Source organism: Ambystoma mexicanum, chromosome 9 (assembly GCF_040938575.1).
Source record: "Ambystoma mexicanum isolate Mex_15411 chromosome 9, UKY_AmexF1_1, whole genome shotgun sequence".
In the NCBI taxonomy this organism is placed as follows: Eukaryota; Metazoa; Chordata; class Amphibia; order Caudata; family Ambystomatidae; genus Ambystoma; species Ambystoma mexicanum.
The window spans coordinates 258,508,855-258,525,939 of record NC_090931.1 but is presented as its reverse complement, the minus strand read 5'-3'; the positions used below and the strand labels follow the sequence as shown (position 1 = coordinate 258,525,939).

Sequence of the window (17,085 nt, the reverse complement as noted above, 5' to 3'; positions counted from 1 at the left end):
GCCAAATCCATCAGCGATTTATGAAGGGGTTAGCAACCCAAGCGTCTAGTAAGATTCTCACCTCTAATACTGTGTCTGTGATTGACATGAAATCTGCAAGGTCCCAGTTCAAGCTACATCTGCCTCCACCATGCATTCATTTGGTGGTATTGGTGACCAGCATTCCCCACTGAATAGCAACACCATTGAGTATTCTTTGGACCTCGTTACAAGTTTGCCGGTAATATGGTGGTCAATCTGTGGAATTGCTGCCAGACCTGTTTACCGTTATTAAACTATTCTTTGCAGTAAAGTAAAAGGGAGTACTTCCAGCTTTTTGCTTAGGTACATCACGCACTTTCCCTCCGACACTTGTATTATGTCTATGCGGTAATACAGAAGTAAAGTGTCAGTAACTGAATTCTTGCTAGTTTACAAGTTTTTACTGCGCTGCCATATTCATAATGAGGCCCTTTATCTGTAATGTGAATACAAGTTTACATTGGCTCCACTCCAACCACACAGTGCTGTGGGCCGAGTTCTTTTGATGGCTAAAACAGTGTCTTAGATTGGTAATTTGAAGAAAACTCTGCAAGGTGACTGTTGTTTTTTTAGACATTCTACTTGTGTGGACTATATTCTAAAAAATGGTGGTGGCCCCAGTAATATTACTCCAGTACTACAGAGCTTTATTGCCATTGATGTATTCATTTAGCTGCATGTGTGCTACTCCCTCTCTGTTACAAGCCACTCACCCCAAATTCCCCCCAGAGATTCTGTATTGAAATTGCTTGGCAAACGTTTTTATACTAAAATCTCCATTTTGGTAAGTAATTGTTATTTATTTTATTACTTGTAACGCCCGCACGTCTCGCCAATCGGCCTCAGCGCTCACATGAAACAAGACTGAACAGACAACACAAAAGGAAACTGGCAGAAAGAAATAGATCATAAACCAACAAATGCAGGTGCACATCTAGTGTGCTAACTTAGTCAGTAGAATTGAACAGGTGTGTTTTTTAGCTTTCTTAAAGCTAGAGAGAATTTATACCTACCGTAATGCATCCAGTAGCTTATTCCAGAAATTAGGGGCACAAAGATCGAAACTCAAGCCACCAAACTTCTTAAGCTTACACCATGCCTGATGAAGTTTATTTCCATTTGACCTGAGAACCCTAACTATGGGGGCCTCTTGCAAACTTTCCTGAGGATATTTGGGGGTATTGCCTGTCCTGCATTTATGTTCTAATGTTAGGATCTTGTGAGTCACTCTATGTCAAACAGATAGCCAATGAAGCGATCCTCTGGCCTCTGACATATGTGCAGTTTTCTTAAGACCTCTTACTGCTCTGATAGACCCCCTTTTGAATGATTTGCAATGATTGCAAGTTGGTTGTAGATGTGCCCATTAGCAGACCATTACACTAATCGATTTTGGCGTTAATGAGGGCACCCACAAGATGAGCCAAATTCTTTGAAGACAAATGGGGCTTAACCTGCTTAATCAGTTTGGTAGAATAAGCACAGGAAGATCGAAGTTGTGCAACATGATTTTTCATGGTTGGATTAGAATCAAAAATGACCCCCCATGTTTTTACTGTTTGAACCAGTGGAATTTAACATCCTGCAATTTCGAATCGATGGTACAGACTGTTTAGCTATTTTAGATGCCAAGTTGATCCCACTAATAGCTCTGTCTTGCTGTCATTCAGAGCCAGTGAATTAGCAGCTATCCATGTTTGTTCCACCGAGTAGCCATGATTAATGACGAGAGAATCGGAAATCATAAGTTCCAAACAGTTCAAAGACAAGCTGTGTATCATCCGCGTAATTAGTGTATTTCACCCCAACGTTATCCAAAAGATTGAATAACGCACAAATATATATGTTGAACAGTAAGGGGGATAAGCATGATCCCTGTGGTACTCAACATGAAAGAGGGACAGGAGATGCATTAAAGTCTGGGAACGATACCCTTGAGAGTCTAGGACCGAGGATGGACCCAATCCATGCTGTTGCCAGAGCAGTTGGTAAGCTCTGCAAGCCTTTTGAGTAGAAGCTAGTGGTCCACAAGATCAAAGCCGCTGACAAGTCAAGCAGCATAAGCATGGCAGTATGACTGACTTCTATAATTTCGTGAGACTGGCTCTTAGATCAATAAGGGCAGTTTTTGTTCTGTGACACTTCCTGAACGCAGATTGGTGCTGGCCCAGCAGACAATTGTCTTCAATATGATCCTGAAGTTGCAGGTAAACCGTTCTGTCCAAAATATTCAATAAAAAAAAGAACATTGGTGATAGGACGGTAGTCCCCCGCAACCTCTGGATCCAGCAGTAAGTGTGTGACCCATACCTCCTTCAGACACATAGGTATACATGAGGTAAAAAATGAGGAGTTCACTACACAGGCAATTAAAGGTGAGAGACTTGAATGACACTGGCGGGACAAACATCGCCTTTGAATGATGTAGGCTTGAGACTTAAGACGATCTTGAGAATATCCTCCTCAGAGAGCTCATGAAGATTGAATTTAGGACAACGGATATAGTTATTACACAGATCCTCTTCCTCAACAGGTGGCATGACATCACACATTTCATACTGGCGACTCCTGATGATAGTCTCAACTATTTTAGTGAATTCAGCCTGAATGGTTTCACATCACATGTCACTCTTCCAGTATTCATTGCCTTGTTGTTTACTGCCCTCAAGCTATTTGAGGATGGAAAATAATTCCCTGGGCCCTGATTTAACACCCGAGATTCTTTTGATCGTAATCCTCCCTTTTGCTTGAATCACTTTCTTATAAGCTGCTAGCGCATTTGATATGGATTCCTATGCCAAGACTGCTCATAGGACCTTTTCATTTTCCTTTGCCGTATGATATTGCTATTAAACCACTTTTTGTTCTTAAACTCACTTTTTTTTTTTTCCTCGTTCTTTCAGGGGCAAGAGTATCAATTACCTTTGATGAAATGTCCCGCTATTGCTTCACCACAATCTCGACATCAGATGAGAGGGGTACATTCCTAATCAGCGGAGTCATGAGGTTAGCAAATGCCTCGGGAGTGGCCTTTTTTAGATTTCGCGATTCTGAATTAACATGTGATTGAGATCAACCCGATCGAGAGCATTAGGGAGAGATGTATCAAAAGATGGTCTGGCCAGGGGCAAGCAGTGCAGTCAGGGGTAGAAATACACAAATTGTGGGTACATACCCAGTCCAGTATGTTACCATCTCTGTGTGTGAGGACATCAACATGCTGGAAGAAACCGATGGCTGATAAAGCAGAGGCGAATGCAATAGCCTCAGGGATGTGATCGTTAACAAATTATTATGTGCCCAGAGGTTAAAATCACCCAACACCAGCATGTGATTAAGAGGCTTCAAGGAATCGCTCAGGAGGGATACTAGTTGTTCCTCATAGCATCTATATTTATTAGGCGGTCAGTACGCCACAAGAAAGGTAACGGAGGTATTATGGTTAATACTAAGTTTAAGATATTAACATTCACAACTGTGAAGCTCACAAGTATTGGTAATGTGTATTTTCCATGATTCTTAAAACCATAATAGCAACACATCCTCCTTTTGAACTCTTTCGGTCAATTCTATGTATCTTATAACCAGATGGAGTGGCCAGCAATGCTGTATGAGTAGCAGTCTCATGCAGCCAGATTTTGGCAAGAACAAGGCAGTCTAGATTGAAGGTATGTATCATAGCTGCTATTTCTGTTGCATGACAGACTAGAGATCGTGTGTTGAGCAGAACAATATTTGCTTTATTAGGTTTAGAGCAATGTGCTTCTACCTTGCTCTTTCTATAAAGCGCAGAGCTAAGGTTGGGCATCGTAATATTCAAATGGATATTCATCTGCAGAATTGTCTAAGTTAACGCCATGTGTGATAGGTTTGTTCTCTGGCAAGTTAGTACTGCTGCTAGGTAAACCATACAGCCATCTGCACTGAAAACTGGTACCTCTTCTGATTTGTTTCCCCCCCCAGGTCATCATGGGCATAAATGATGGAGGTTGTCCCTAAAAGGTGTGGTGAAGTTGGGCTGTCCAGCTCAATTGAGGTTGAGTTAGTCGTAGTTAGAATAGTCAAAGACATACTGCTCATAGACCAATGTTCAATTTTTTCCAAATACAAAGTCACTGTTGTTTGACAAATGCAATCATTGCTGATTCTTGCAGAGAAATTTCACTAAACTTTTCTGTTTTCCAATCCTTATTTAATGTTCTAAGGGTGATTGGCATAATCCTGCCAACACGTGTTTCTACCTTTTTAGAACACAGGTCTTCCTTAGAGCCAATAAATCACCTTATTTACAATAAGTTAGTCCAACACATTCAACATATTAGGTTAAACAATTCAATCATGTGTATCCAAGTTAAATCAGACCTTTTTATAAATACTGCATAGTAAGTGAATCCGGGATCGTTCCACATCAGGGGGATAAGGCTACTTTTTCAAACATAGGCGGAGAGGAAAAAAGAGATTGTATATATACATCAATATGTCATCATAATTACATCATGTCCCTTTTCCTCCATATTGCATGCATTTAATCCACTGCCATGTGATGTCTTCATTGAACACTGTGTTCAGCGTGCATCAAGCTACGTACGTTTTAGCCACAATATAATCCGATTGCCTATAATAGCGACCAACCATAGTGAATTCCTAACTCCAGCATCTACATTCGCTCCATGCTGTCCTACAATGACTCCTTTCGTGTTTTCTCCATGAGAGAGACTCTATTGGGATGTGATCAAAAAGCCATGCATCTTACTGTTTTAACATGGTGTAAGGTGCATCCTTACCTTTCTCTCATACAGTACTTGAACAAATTGATTTCGGACACCAGTACGCAAGTAATCAATTGATCTATAATAAAAGATATAGTCCTGCTAGATCCCCAACAAATATTTGGGTTTTGATGTTTTCCCACTGTCTTAGGAAATTGTGCGCTCTTCCTGAACCTAAGAGTTACAATAAAAATTATTATGACTAAGTTGGCTACATTTATTTCCTTTCTAAGTCTTTCACAAGAATCCAAGAGGAGGTGATAAACAGCTAGAACTCAGTAAATTGGAAGCCAAAATGATTTGTAAGTATAGAACAGTTTCGACTGGTCTGAATTCTGATCATGAAATGGTTTTTATTTTCTGTAACTATGCTAGGTAATTCACTTTGAGATAGATCCAATATAGCATGGATACATGTCATGCTATTGGTGTCCAGTGTTTGTCGTCGCCCATTTGAGCATGGTGTAATAGAATTATTAACGGTTCTACCATTTGAGCATGGTATATTAGGATTAGTAATGGTTCCATCATCTGTTTTCCTTCGTACAGATGTAAATAGGTTGCTTCTGGAGATTCAGAATCAAACATAGGCTAGTAGTGTGTATGCCATGTATAAAGGAAAGTGCAAACTCACCACGTTTGGAGAATAGTGTGGAGATATCTAATCCAAGAGTGTCTCGGACCTTCTATTATTTAAACGCTCTGAGAGAACAGTGTTTTTAGGTCAAGAAGAAGGTTATCTGTTACTCATGGAGGGTTCATGCATGTGCCCTCAAATCATTCATATTTAATGCTACTAGCTGAATGCAGTAATGTGAATTTGTCATAATACTACTAGCTAAGGTTGGAGATTAGAAGCACAACATTATTTTGTGACTTTTTGTCAAACAATCAAAGGTTGACTAATTAGCATAGGTTGTAACAACCTGGAACCAGTGTGAGCAGAAAGCTCAGAGAGAGAGCAGTGTCTCTCCGTTTAAAATAGGGAATGAGCCCTACTCTGGTTGGACTAAAATGGATTAACCAGTTGCATGAACAAGGTGTGGTTGCTGATAGTTTGTTGGCACTAGCAGCCACACCTATTCAGTGGAGAAGCTTAATTTAAATAGCTTTAAAAGTTGCTAGTTGAATACAATTTAATGTAACAATAGGCAATGATCGATGAATTTGTGATAATGGGCTGCTATTCACTGTAATACACATTCGCGGGCACTTGTGTCTGTCCCCTCACGCATGGTGGTGCAAGGGAGTAGTATCCCCATTTTGCACCTGCCTGGGCTATTGCAATCATTGTAACTAGTGTCTCAATACGTGGGGTGCACCTTCAAGGAGAATCTCTGCACAGCACGAATTAGGTAGGCACCTATTTAAATTCAGAGTGTGCTCGGGCTCGGTTGCATGGAGCAGACCATTGGGGAATTCATGGATCGCACTATTTGAAGCGCAATATAGGTAAGAATGTGTTTCTACTTACTTGTTTCACTTCATTTCTCTTAATGCCCTCAATATCTTGCCAGACCATTGGGTTCTCTCTCCCCCTCCCCGCCTTTTCAAAATCAAGTTAATTATTTAAAGACTTCAAAAGGAAATACATTTAGCCAACTTAGTCAATTTGTATTATGACTTAAGTTCAGGAAGAGTGCACGATTTCCTAAGACAGTGGGAAAACATCAAAACCAAACATTTTTGGGGGGAACTCGCAGGATAAGAAGGTAAGTGGAATAAGCCCTCGGGTGTTTGTTGGTTAAGACTTTTTGAAATGTCTGGTAACAGATTGATCCATATCTTTTATTATAGTACAGTAGTGGGGGGTATTTTGGAATATCAACCATCAATGTCCTTCGCTAGATAAGCAGAGGTGGCAGCTGGACAGTGGAGTAACGAAGTGATAGACCCCCTACTCCGGTAAGTATAAGTAAGTATATAGGGCTCAGGAGGAACCCTGCTCCACTTTAGATCAAGCGCCATACAATAAAGACAGTACAAAAGATTATCAGATTTTCATGAGGTATATTTTCACAGACGGTTGCCCTATAGAGACACGTGTTTCGGCGAATCACTCGCCTTTTTCAATCAGGGCTGATTAGTGAGACAGAGATCAAAAGGAGGGGAAACGGGAAGGATTGTTAGGAGTAATAAAGAAAACATCAAAAAAGGGGAGAAAAAGCAAAAGGAACAAATCATTAGATTTTATATGTATGCAAATTATATTTGTATCGGTATCTTTAAAATACGGAGAAGTTGCTTACCTAGTTGGTGAAAGATAAAGTTCACTTATTCAAATGGTAAATTTCATGGGATCAATCCCGCCTGTGAAGGAGACCACCTCTTGTGAGGTAAGCCATAAACCCTTCACTGTGACACTAATTTGCTTTCCAAATGTATTCGTGCCTGCGTTTTAGTGCACCATAAACAGTATGACACGAAATGCACGTGTACTACGCGTTGTAAGGAAAATAACATTCCCTTACTATTGATTAGCCAAGTTTGACTACTGAGTACGCTTAATTTTTGAACCAAATAACATGATAAAATAATGTACAACGCATTTTGAAATTATTCTTTTGGTGCACAGTGCTCGCTAACAACAGACCAATGTTTAGCTAATATGTCAAATGATTATGCTCACGATTGGGTATAATTCTTTAACAGGCGGGATTGATCCCATGAAATTTACCATTTGAATAAGTGAACTTTATCTTTCACCAACTAGGTAAGCAACTTCTCCTGCTTTTTCTCCCCTTTTTTGATGTTTTCTTTATTACTCCTAACAATCCTTCCCGTTTCCCCTCCTTTTGATCTCTGTCTCACTAATCAGCCCTGATTGAAAAAGGCGAGTGATTCGCCGAAACACGTGTCTCTATAGGGCAACCGTCTGTGAAAATATACCTCATGAAAATCTGATAATCTTTTGTACTGTCTTTATTGTATGGCGCTTGATCTAAAGTGGAGCAGGGTTCCTCCTGAGCCCTATATACTTACTTATCTTTTATTATAGTTCCATATCTTTTATCTTATGATATGGATCTCATAGATCCATATCTTTTATTATAGTTCCGTTGATTGATTTAGGACACCAGTAATTGTTCAAGTACTATATGAAAGTAAGGTTACGATGCACCTCACCAATGTTAAAACAGTAAGATGCATGGCTTTTTGATGACATCCCAATAGTGGCCCTCACGTGCTTCCAAGTCCCGATTCCATGGAAATGGGGACTATCATTTTCCGGCGCCTGACTTCTCGATCCGCTGGGACTTGTAATGTCCCGGTGGCACCGGGAAGTCAGGAACCGGTAAAGTTTTTTTTTTTCTTTTTTTTTTGTGTATACATGTATTTGTGTATGCGATAAGTGGATTGGTACAATTTTTAATGGCGCTTCTGTTTTAAGGTTTCCAATATAGTAGAATGTACATAGTTGTTTTAATAAACAGATATTGATCATTCATGAAATGCTAAAGAGATATATATATTCTCTTACACTTTGTGATTCATGCAATATTAATTCCTGTGTGATTCAAATTCGGTGCAATGAAGTGATGGCATTTGTTTTGGTTATAAAACTAATCACAATCTATACCAACTTTATGCTGGATTGGGATTTAAATATGAATATTGGGAAATGTGATGGCTACGAGGTCGCTATACAAGTTGTTTTTTTTTTCTCGAAAAAGGCTAGAGTGAGTGAAGCGCTATAAGTATCTGGGAATATTATTTTCCAATAAACCATCCAGGTTTGAGCATATTTTTAACTTGGCACTGTTTGTAAAACAAGCCATTTTGGTGATCTTTCACTTTGCTAAATAAAATGGTAGTTGTCAACTAAACCTATACAGAAGATCTATCGGGTTCAAACTGTTTAACTGACCACTTATGGTGTTGGTGCATGAGGGTTTTCAAGAGGTCAACAGTTGGGGGAAAATAACTTCCTAAGAAGATTTATTGAGGGGGTGTCTGTCCACATTGTTTTTTGCTTTCCACTCTGAAGTGGGAGCTCCAAATTTGCAGAGTATTGGAAATGTAAACCCCTGATTGTATGGTGCTTGATATATTTGAATCCAAGAGCTGTTTTTACAAGCAGCATTATCAATCATTTAGTTGCCAGTGATATTTCTTCTATCATATCAAGATTGTTCATGCACCCAGCGGGGTTTGATGAGTCTTTCAAAGCTCTAGTCAAGTCACATTTTCTTTGCTGCCTCCCAATTAGAGGATGTTGTACTTCGCTAGCCCTTAAATCGCTCTTACTCTTTGGTGAATGCAAGTGCCAGAGAATTATTTATCTTGGATAAAAACAAACGGCACTATGGTTCATTGGTTGCAAAATGGTTTCTATATTCTTCTAAATGTGTTGGGCTCCAAATGTGCTGGGTCTAGTGACAATTGTTATACATACTGTCCTTGTTACTCGATGATTCTTGAAACACCCAGCATTTTATGATATTCTGTCCATTGTATAATATTTGTAGGAGAAATGTATTTCCTCTGTGGAGAGAGAGTGGGGTTTTCATCAATGTAGGCCTGTCTTTTTATATTTAGCACATATGGACGATCCTTTTACTTGTTTGCAGTGGCACCCTTCTTATTCACTGCTTTTAGGATCAGGAGACTTATTATCTCGTGATTTGATTATTTTTCTTTTCCTTTTATTGTTACTCTGATTATATATTTGTTTTTGCATGCTTTCATGGATATTTATTATTGTAACCAAATAAAGATGATCGATTGAGAGAGACCGAGAGAGAAGAAAGACATGAAGAGAATGAGAAAGTATTTCTTATTATTATTTATGTGCATATGGTTACAAAACCTTACACATACCAATTCCACAAATCTAAAATACAAAATGAATCAACGTCTTATCTCACCTATATATTAAGTTACCAACTAATTCAATTGTTAACATACATAAATACTTCTATACACTACATTCATTATTTCTCAAGTTCATATTCATTACACAAGCCTCATCCTAAAATGTCATATCCAAATAAAAAACTCATTAATAAATCTTAATGCAGCATATATCATTGATCCCTGTGTTGCATTTAAAATCTCCTTACAGAAATGTACTTGGCCATACAGTCTACGATCTCAAAGACCTCTATTAAAGTGCTTATTTCCGATTAAAAGCCTTTTTGGACATATCGTTCGAAGGTGCTGCAAAGTCTGAATTGACCCCTTGTTCTTACAATATCTACAAAATCTTTTGTCTCTATTGACCCCCTTGCGTGCCCCCTACACCTCCATGGTGGGAAGGAGGTTAAGACGAAATCCCAGAAACAGCCTCCTCCATTTAGGGCAGGGGAATTTCCTAACAAAAGGTTCACTTTTATACAAAGGTTTCTCGTTGAAAAACCTATTTCAGAATAAAACATACTTCATGTTGAACTTGCACGTTTTACACCAGTCATGTTCCCACATAGCCTTTTTTTTGTTTATGGGGCATCAGTATTAAGCTCTCTATCGACCTCTCCAAACCGCTCAACATATGCTCACACTCTTTTTGTCATTTAGAAAAATAAATGGCACTATTATTTTTCATTATAGCATATAGGTTGCAAAATAGCGAGTTCACAGAAGGGATTAACATTTCTCTATAAAAAGCCAGCGTTTCCATTTGATCCGGGCTGCCATATATAAAAGATCAGATTCATAGCGAATAACCGAAGCTGGCACACAATTCGGTAGCCCCAAACCTTTCACCATAATAAACCTTCTAAAATCTGCCAGTCAGCCTCCTGGTAACGGAAGGAACGGATGGAGTTGATGAAACCATGACGGAACGGGTGAAGTGGATAGATTGGACAAAATGGATGGAACGGATGAAGTGGGTGGGAAGGATTGAACTGGTGGATGGAATGGATGGAGTAGATCATGTGGATGGAGGAGATGAGTAGACAGAATGGTTGACTGAACGAGGCAGATAGTTAAACGGATGAAGTAGATGGCACGGATGAAATGAATGGAATGGATAGAACGGATAGAGTGACACTATGGATAAAGTGGATGGTACAGTGAGAATGGGTGGAGCGCATAGAGTGGATGGAACGCATGAAGTGGATGGAACGCATATAGTGGATGGAACCGATAGAACAAATGGAACAGAAGATGAGAATGGAACTGACGAAGTGGACGAATGTGATGAAGTGGACGAAAAACTTCACTGATAAACCACCATATCACACTACTACGCCTACTCTCCCCTATACACCATCATTCAACTACAACACAGCTATACTATGACACATTCGGCTTAGCTGTTCTCATACTAACATGACCCCACTAACACCTCATCACCCTAATAAAAACACAGCTAGCTGAGCACATTCCGGCTAACTTTAGGCATCTCCTCAGGCCTAATGCAGCCAGAACTCAGTCTGAGTGTCCACCCTCCAGACTAAACATATCCAACTGATTTCCTCAGCACCACACCTACCGCTTGAAGCAGCTACCATGCAACAACCACACCAGCTGCACACATATCCGGTGCGCCCACGCACCATACCACACTCTCTCCCTCTACTGACATGAACTATGGTTCCCGAGGGCGTTCAACCTACTAGCGCTTTGAGGTCATACCAATGATACATAAGGCACTATATAAATGCCAATTAACATAACATAGCATAAGTAAAAAGGATGTCAATGTCATAATAGAGCCGGGAGAATTTTACCCCTATAGTAATTAACTAATGGCAACAAGGAAAATCGGCCATGCTTGAGAGTAAACCTTTTCGTTTGGGCTATATAAATCCTACATTTCAAAGGGATTGTGTCCTCCGACGTATTCCTTATCTTTGATATCCATTCCAGCTTGCTGGCCTCGGAAATTTTTTCCCAGTAGAGGGCGCTGCGCGTCGACGTCCCTCGAGTTGGTGTCCCTCGACAGCCTCTGTATCGGCGCTGACGTCATCATGAATACAAATAGACTCGCGCAGCGTCTGTTGCTCAGTTCCATTTTTCCGCGCTTCGTGACCCTCGGAAACGTAACGCTTGGTTCCATTCTTCATAAAAATCTTCTTATTCTTCGAAAATCTAAATTTATAACAATGGCATCTTCATCTGAACCATCGACTCCATGGTCCGGTTTTAAAAAATGTTGCGACTGTGGAAAGAAAATGTCTTTAACGGACCCTCACAGGATCTGTTTGTGGTGCCTGGGATCGGAGCATCACTGTTCGGAGTGTGAGGACTGTATGTCCATGACGGTGAAAGCCTTGAAGGAGCGTAAGGAGAAGTTGGAAAGAGGTAAGGCTTTTAAAACTTCTACCCCTTCAAAAGTTTTTTCGGCTGAGTCGAGGCATTCGTCTCCTCATCGTCAAAAGAAACATTCCCGATCGAGATCTCGAAGCGGTTCCCATCATTCTTCGAGATCGAGACATTCTAAGAAGAGGCGCCATAGATCTCCCTCTTCTTCTTCTAGTTCCCCGGAAAGGGTCACCTGCCCCACGAAACACAGCTCTCCGTCTAAGTGGGAGGAATTCCGTAGAAAAAAAATGCTTAGCGTTTTCGAGAAAGCGGCTTCGACCCCCTTGGAGACATCTAAAGGTGATACCCTGGGTGAAAGACCCGAAAAATCCAAACAGTGCGAGTCGTTGAACCCGGCGAATAAAAATACTCGAGAGCGCCATGAACCCTCGAGTAAAGGCAATAAGACTGCATCATCGAAGATTCCTTCGACACCCAAATCTGCGTCATCGCCATTGCCGAAGGGACCTTCGACGCATAATTCTGCCTCCTCACTGCTGTCTTTGACGCCCTCGTCGACTCCGATGTAGAATAAGTCTACAACTGCCACTACGTCACAGGCACCAGAGGTGTCGAAAGCCCTGACTATGACGTCAAGAGTGCCATCGACAATCTCAACGACGCCGAGTAGGATTCCGATCCTCTCGAGTTCGACGCCTTTTACAGGATTGTCGAAGCCTACAACGTCCACGTCGACAACCACAATGTCTTCTCAGGCAGTAACAACAAATTTGGCTCCTTCTCTAGAAATGGGTTTTACTCCATATCCTAGATTTGATTACTTTAGAGCCTTTTCCTCCATATATGAAGAAGGGGAGGACTCTGACAATGAGAGACCTTTTGGTCTACAAAGGACTACAGTACCCATTCCAGAGGAATTAATCTCTGAAGAAAATGGGTTAAAATACCTACAGGAGTCTCTGCTTGAGGCAAGTGGTATAGATACATCTCCAGAAGTAGAGTTTGCTAGACCAGAACCTGGAGAACATGCTGAGATTGTCACACTTACCTGGGTCTCTGCAGGAGCAATGGAGTCCCCCGGTCCTTCTCCTGTTCTACACCTCCCTTCGGATGGTGGAAGTCTGGCCTGCCAAAAGAGTGAATGGTTAGGGGTGAACTCAAAGGGATTACTACCCTCCTTCTCCTCCCCAACCCACCTAGGATGTCTAAGTGCCCTGATGCATGCCTCACCTTAGTGTTTAATGTAGTGCGCCCTCCATCCTGCTCTTGCAGGGGTGCTATTTCCTGGAAGTTGCTGCTCAATGCACTGCCTTAGCTCCAAGAGTCGTATTACCCAGTTTCTGCACTGGGCCTCCAGTTCAGGCAAGTTCGCAGGTAAGCCCAGGTAAGTGAAAGTCTCAATGTTCGTAACTGCCCAGTTACCTCACTGAGCAATTCTGGTATTTCCGTTCTGCCGTGGTGCTATGTGTCAGTTCACGGCACTGGCCTGTAGCTACTGCGGTAAACGGAGATGACGGAAGAAACTAATGTCTTTTCTCTTTCTTTACAGGTTTCCCTAGGCGGGTCGTAGCTGCACATAATGAAGTTCAGAGGCTTCTGCTGCAGCGACTAATGTCTTTTCTCTTTGCTTGCAGAATACCCGAGGCGGGCCGTAGGTGCGTGGGCTGAAGAACAGCGGTTCCTGATGCCAGCGGTGTTCGAGGTGAGTATGAAATGTTCTGCTACCGAGCGCGTGGCACAGCGATTTGCAGGCGCGCATAACTCACTGCTCTTGGGGTGTGGCTTTCATAGCCAGTAGCCACGCCCAAACACTAGAATGCCTTGTAACTTCCTGGATGCCAGGAAGTTCTTCAGTGTCCATATTGGAGTAGCAGGAAGTGATGCAACAACCAGGAAACTAGTATGCTGTTGCTCTGAGAGATAGTGGTGTCTATTCAGAGTGATTGCTGTGAGTGTCTTGAATGCCAGGCTCTTACCCACTGGGCCCCTACCTGATCTCCCCATCTACTTCCACTTGTCCCTAAAGGGGGTAAGGGTTTGAAGGAGACCCTCTGGCCCGTAATCATGACAAAGATACCTTATAGGGCTCTAATGGCTAGAATAACAATTTATGGGGTGGACTACACCTGCACCTCCTTTTCAGCAAGATGACCTTACTGATATATTAGATAAAGGACCCCAAGAGGATCCCGTTGTCCCTTGTCATGCTGCTCTGCAAAGGAAAATATTTGCAAATTGGGAGACTCCTGAAGTTATCCCTGCAGTAAATAAAAAACTCACTGCTAAATACAGAGCATCAGCTTCAGATCCTGAACATCTAAGCAAACATCCAACTCCAGAGAGTTTAGTTGTGCAGGCAGCGACTTCATCAAACAGTAAGTCGGCATACCCCACTATTCCACAAGACAGAGCTGATAAAAGATTTGACGCCATGTCAAGAAAAGTCTTTTCCGCATGTAGGATGGCGCTTAAATCTATTAACGCCACTTGCACATAGCAAGATTCAGCCACACACTTTGGGAGTGTGCTTCATCTGCGGCTGATTGTCTCCCAGAAGGGGAAGAACGGGAAGCATTCTTAAACATCATCAGGGATGTAAAGGATGCAATGTGTGAGTCCCTTCAAACAGGCATTGACTCTGCTGACCGCATCAGCAGGGTCATGGCGGCAAGTACCACAATCTGCAGCAGATTTGCGTGGTTGCAGAAGTCTGGGTTTGCTCCAGATGTGCAAGCCAGACTTCTGAATATGCCCTTTGACGGCACTTCTCTATTTGGAAAGAAGGCTGATGACAGCCTGGAGAAATTGCAAATATCCAAAGCAGCAGCAAAATCCCTTGGGGCTGCAATCCGGCAAACTCCAAATCGCCCCACAGGTACATCCTGGAGGGGTAAGTCCTTTCGCTTTTACTCTGCATTCGGAAAAGGCAGAGGACAGCCAGCTTAAAGGGGCCAGAGACGATTCACCCGTGGTGGACGGGTTAAAGGTACAAAATCCGTACCAGCAGGTGCTACTTTACCCTCAGCATCTGCGTCAGCCGCTTCTAAACCCCACTGAGGTCTCCCCTCACAAGACACCAGTAGGGGGCAGGTTAACTTAACATCTGGCAGAATGGCAGGCTATTACGTCAGATGCTTGGGCATTGGAGATAGTTGCCCATGGTTACTGTCTGCCTTTCCTACAAACTCCTCATTCATCCACCAGGGAACAACTCTTTGAAGTTTCCAGACCCGCTTCTTATGCAGGAGATTTCAGATCTGCTAGAGAAAGGTGCCATAGAACCGGTACCTGTAGCGAAGAGGAACAAGGGTTGGTATTCCCCTCACTTTCTAGTACCAAAGAAGGACAGAGGATTGAGACCCATCTTGGACTTGCGAGAATTGAACATATTCCTCAGGAAAGACAAGTTCAAGATGGTAACCCTTTCTCAGATCCTTCAGGCCCTCCAGCTTCAGAAGTGGTTGGTATCGCTAGACCTTCAGGATGCTTATTTCCATGTGCCAATCCATCTCAAACACAGGAAATACCTGAGGTTCGCAATTGACAACTCTCATTATCAATTTCGAGTTCTGCCATTTGGGCTGACCTCTGCCCCGAGGGTCTTTACCAAGCTAATTGCGGTTGTGGCTGCAAGTCCAAGGAGGGAAGGGATTCATGTTTACCCCTACTTGGATGACTGGTTGATCAGAGCAGTATCCCCGGAACAAGCTCAGATCCATCTAGATTGTTTGCCATTTCCTTCATGTTTGCCACTTCCTTCCCAAGCTGGGCTTCTCCCTCAACTTAAAGAAGTCACAGATGGTACCATCACAGAGACTCCAGTTCATTGGAGCAGTCCTGGACACATCCCCAGGAAAAGCCTCGCCACCAGAGGTGAGGGCTCAAGATATTCTACAGATGGTCACCAGGTTTCAAAAACATCTACCAGTCTTCGACTTTTTGAGGTTGCTCGGCCTCATGGCATCCTGCATCTTCCTAGTGCCAGAGGCTTGCCTGAGAATGAGATCCCTCCAGTGGGCACTAAGGACCCAGTGGTCACAATTCTCAGGGAGAATGTCAGATCTCCTACTAATTCCGGACAGAGTAGCTCGAGACCTTCATTGGTGGGCCTGCCGGGAGAACATCTTAAAAGGAGAACAGTTTTGGCAACCATGGCCGGAGATAACAGTAGTCACTAATGCTTCACTCACAGGGTGGGGAGCCCATGCCAACGACTTGACCATCAGCAGTCGTTGGTCTCCATTGGAGTCCAGACTACACATCAGCCTATTGGAGCTGAGAGCAATCAGACTAGCGCTGAAAGCTTTCCTGCCATCAGTACAGGAAAAAAAATGTCCTGATAATGACGGACAACACAGTGGCCATGCACTACCTCAACAAAAGAGGAGGCGTAGGGTCACTGCCACTGTGCAGAGAGGCAATGCAGCTCTGGTTTTGGGCAATTCAAGAAGGAATATCTCTATCGGCAGTTCACCTAGCCGGAGAGGTGAACTTGACGGTGGACGCTCTGAGCAGGCAGAACAGTCTCCCACGAGTGGGAACTAGCTCAGGAAGTCCTTCAAGAGATCTTCGCCCTTTGGGGAACCCCTCAAGTGGATCTGTTCGCCACCAGTATCAACAGAAGTGTGATCAGTATTGCTCAAGGGAATTTCCCCCGAGAGGAGCTCTAGGGGACGCGTTCGTAGTGGACTGGGAGTATCCACTTCTGTACGCGTTTCCTCCAGTCCCCGCCATTCCTCAAATGATCAGGAGGTTGAGAAGATTACGGAAATCCATGATCCTAATTGCCCCAGATTGGGCCAGGAGAACGTGGTACCTGGATCTTCTAGACATGTCCATCTGCCCTCCGATTCGTCTTCCGCAGAGAGGATCTTCTCTCGCAGAAGGGAGGTCCGGTTCTCCATCCGGATATCAGAACCCTCAACCTTCACGCCTGGTTTCTGAAAGGTTGAGATACAAGGATTGGGATCTCCCGGATGACGTCATGGAGGTGTTGCTTTCAGCCAGAAGGCCAGCAACAAAGTCTTTATACCGCTGCCGTTGGAACAAATTTTGCAGCTTGTGTAGAGAAAAGAATATTGAA

At 42.6% G+C, this 17,085-nt stretch overlaps 1 protein-coding gene across 2 annotated transcripts in view; it reads left to right on the top strand.

The window, feature by feature from the left end:
• IFT20 (intraflagellar transport 20) overlaps positions 1-17,085 on the top strand; it is a 241,958-nt gene that overhangs the window by 154,042 nt on the left and 70,831 nt on the right. Inside the window, exon 4 of one of the 2 annotated variants that reach the window (XM_069614581.1) lies at positions 2,925-3,027. The exons of the other annotated variant lie outside the window; for it this stretch is intronic. Coding sequence (XP_069470682.1) covers positions 2,925-3,011 — 87 coding nt within the window. The 3' untranslated portion in view covers positions 3,012-3,027. The remainder of the gene's footprint in view (positions 1-2,924; positions 3,028-17,085) is intronic. 2 annotated transcript variants of the gene reach the window in all.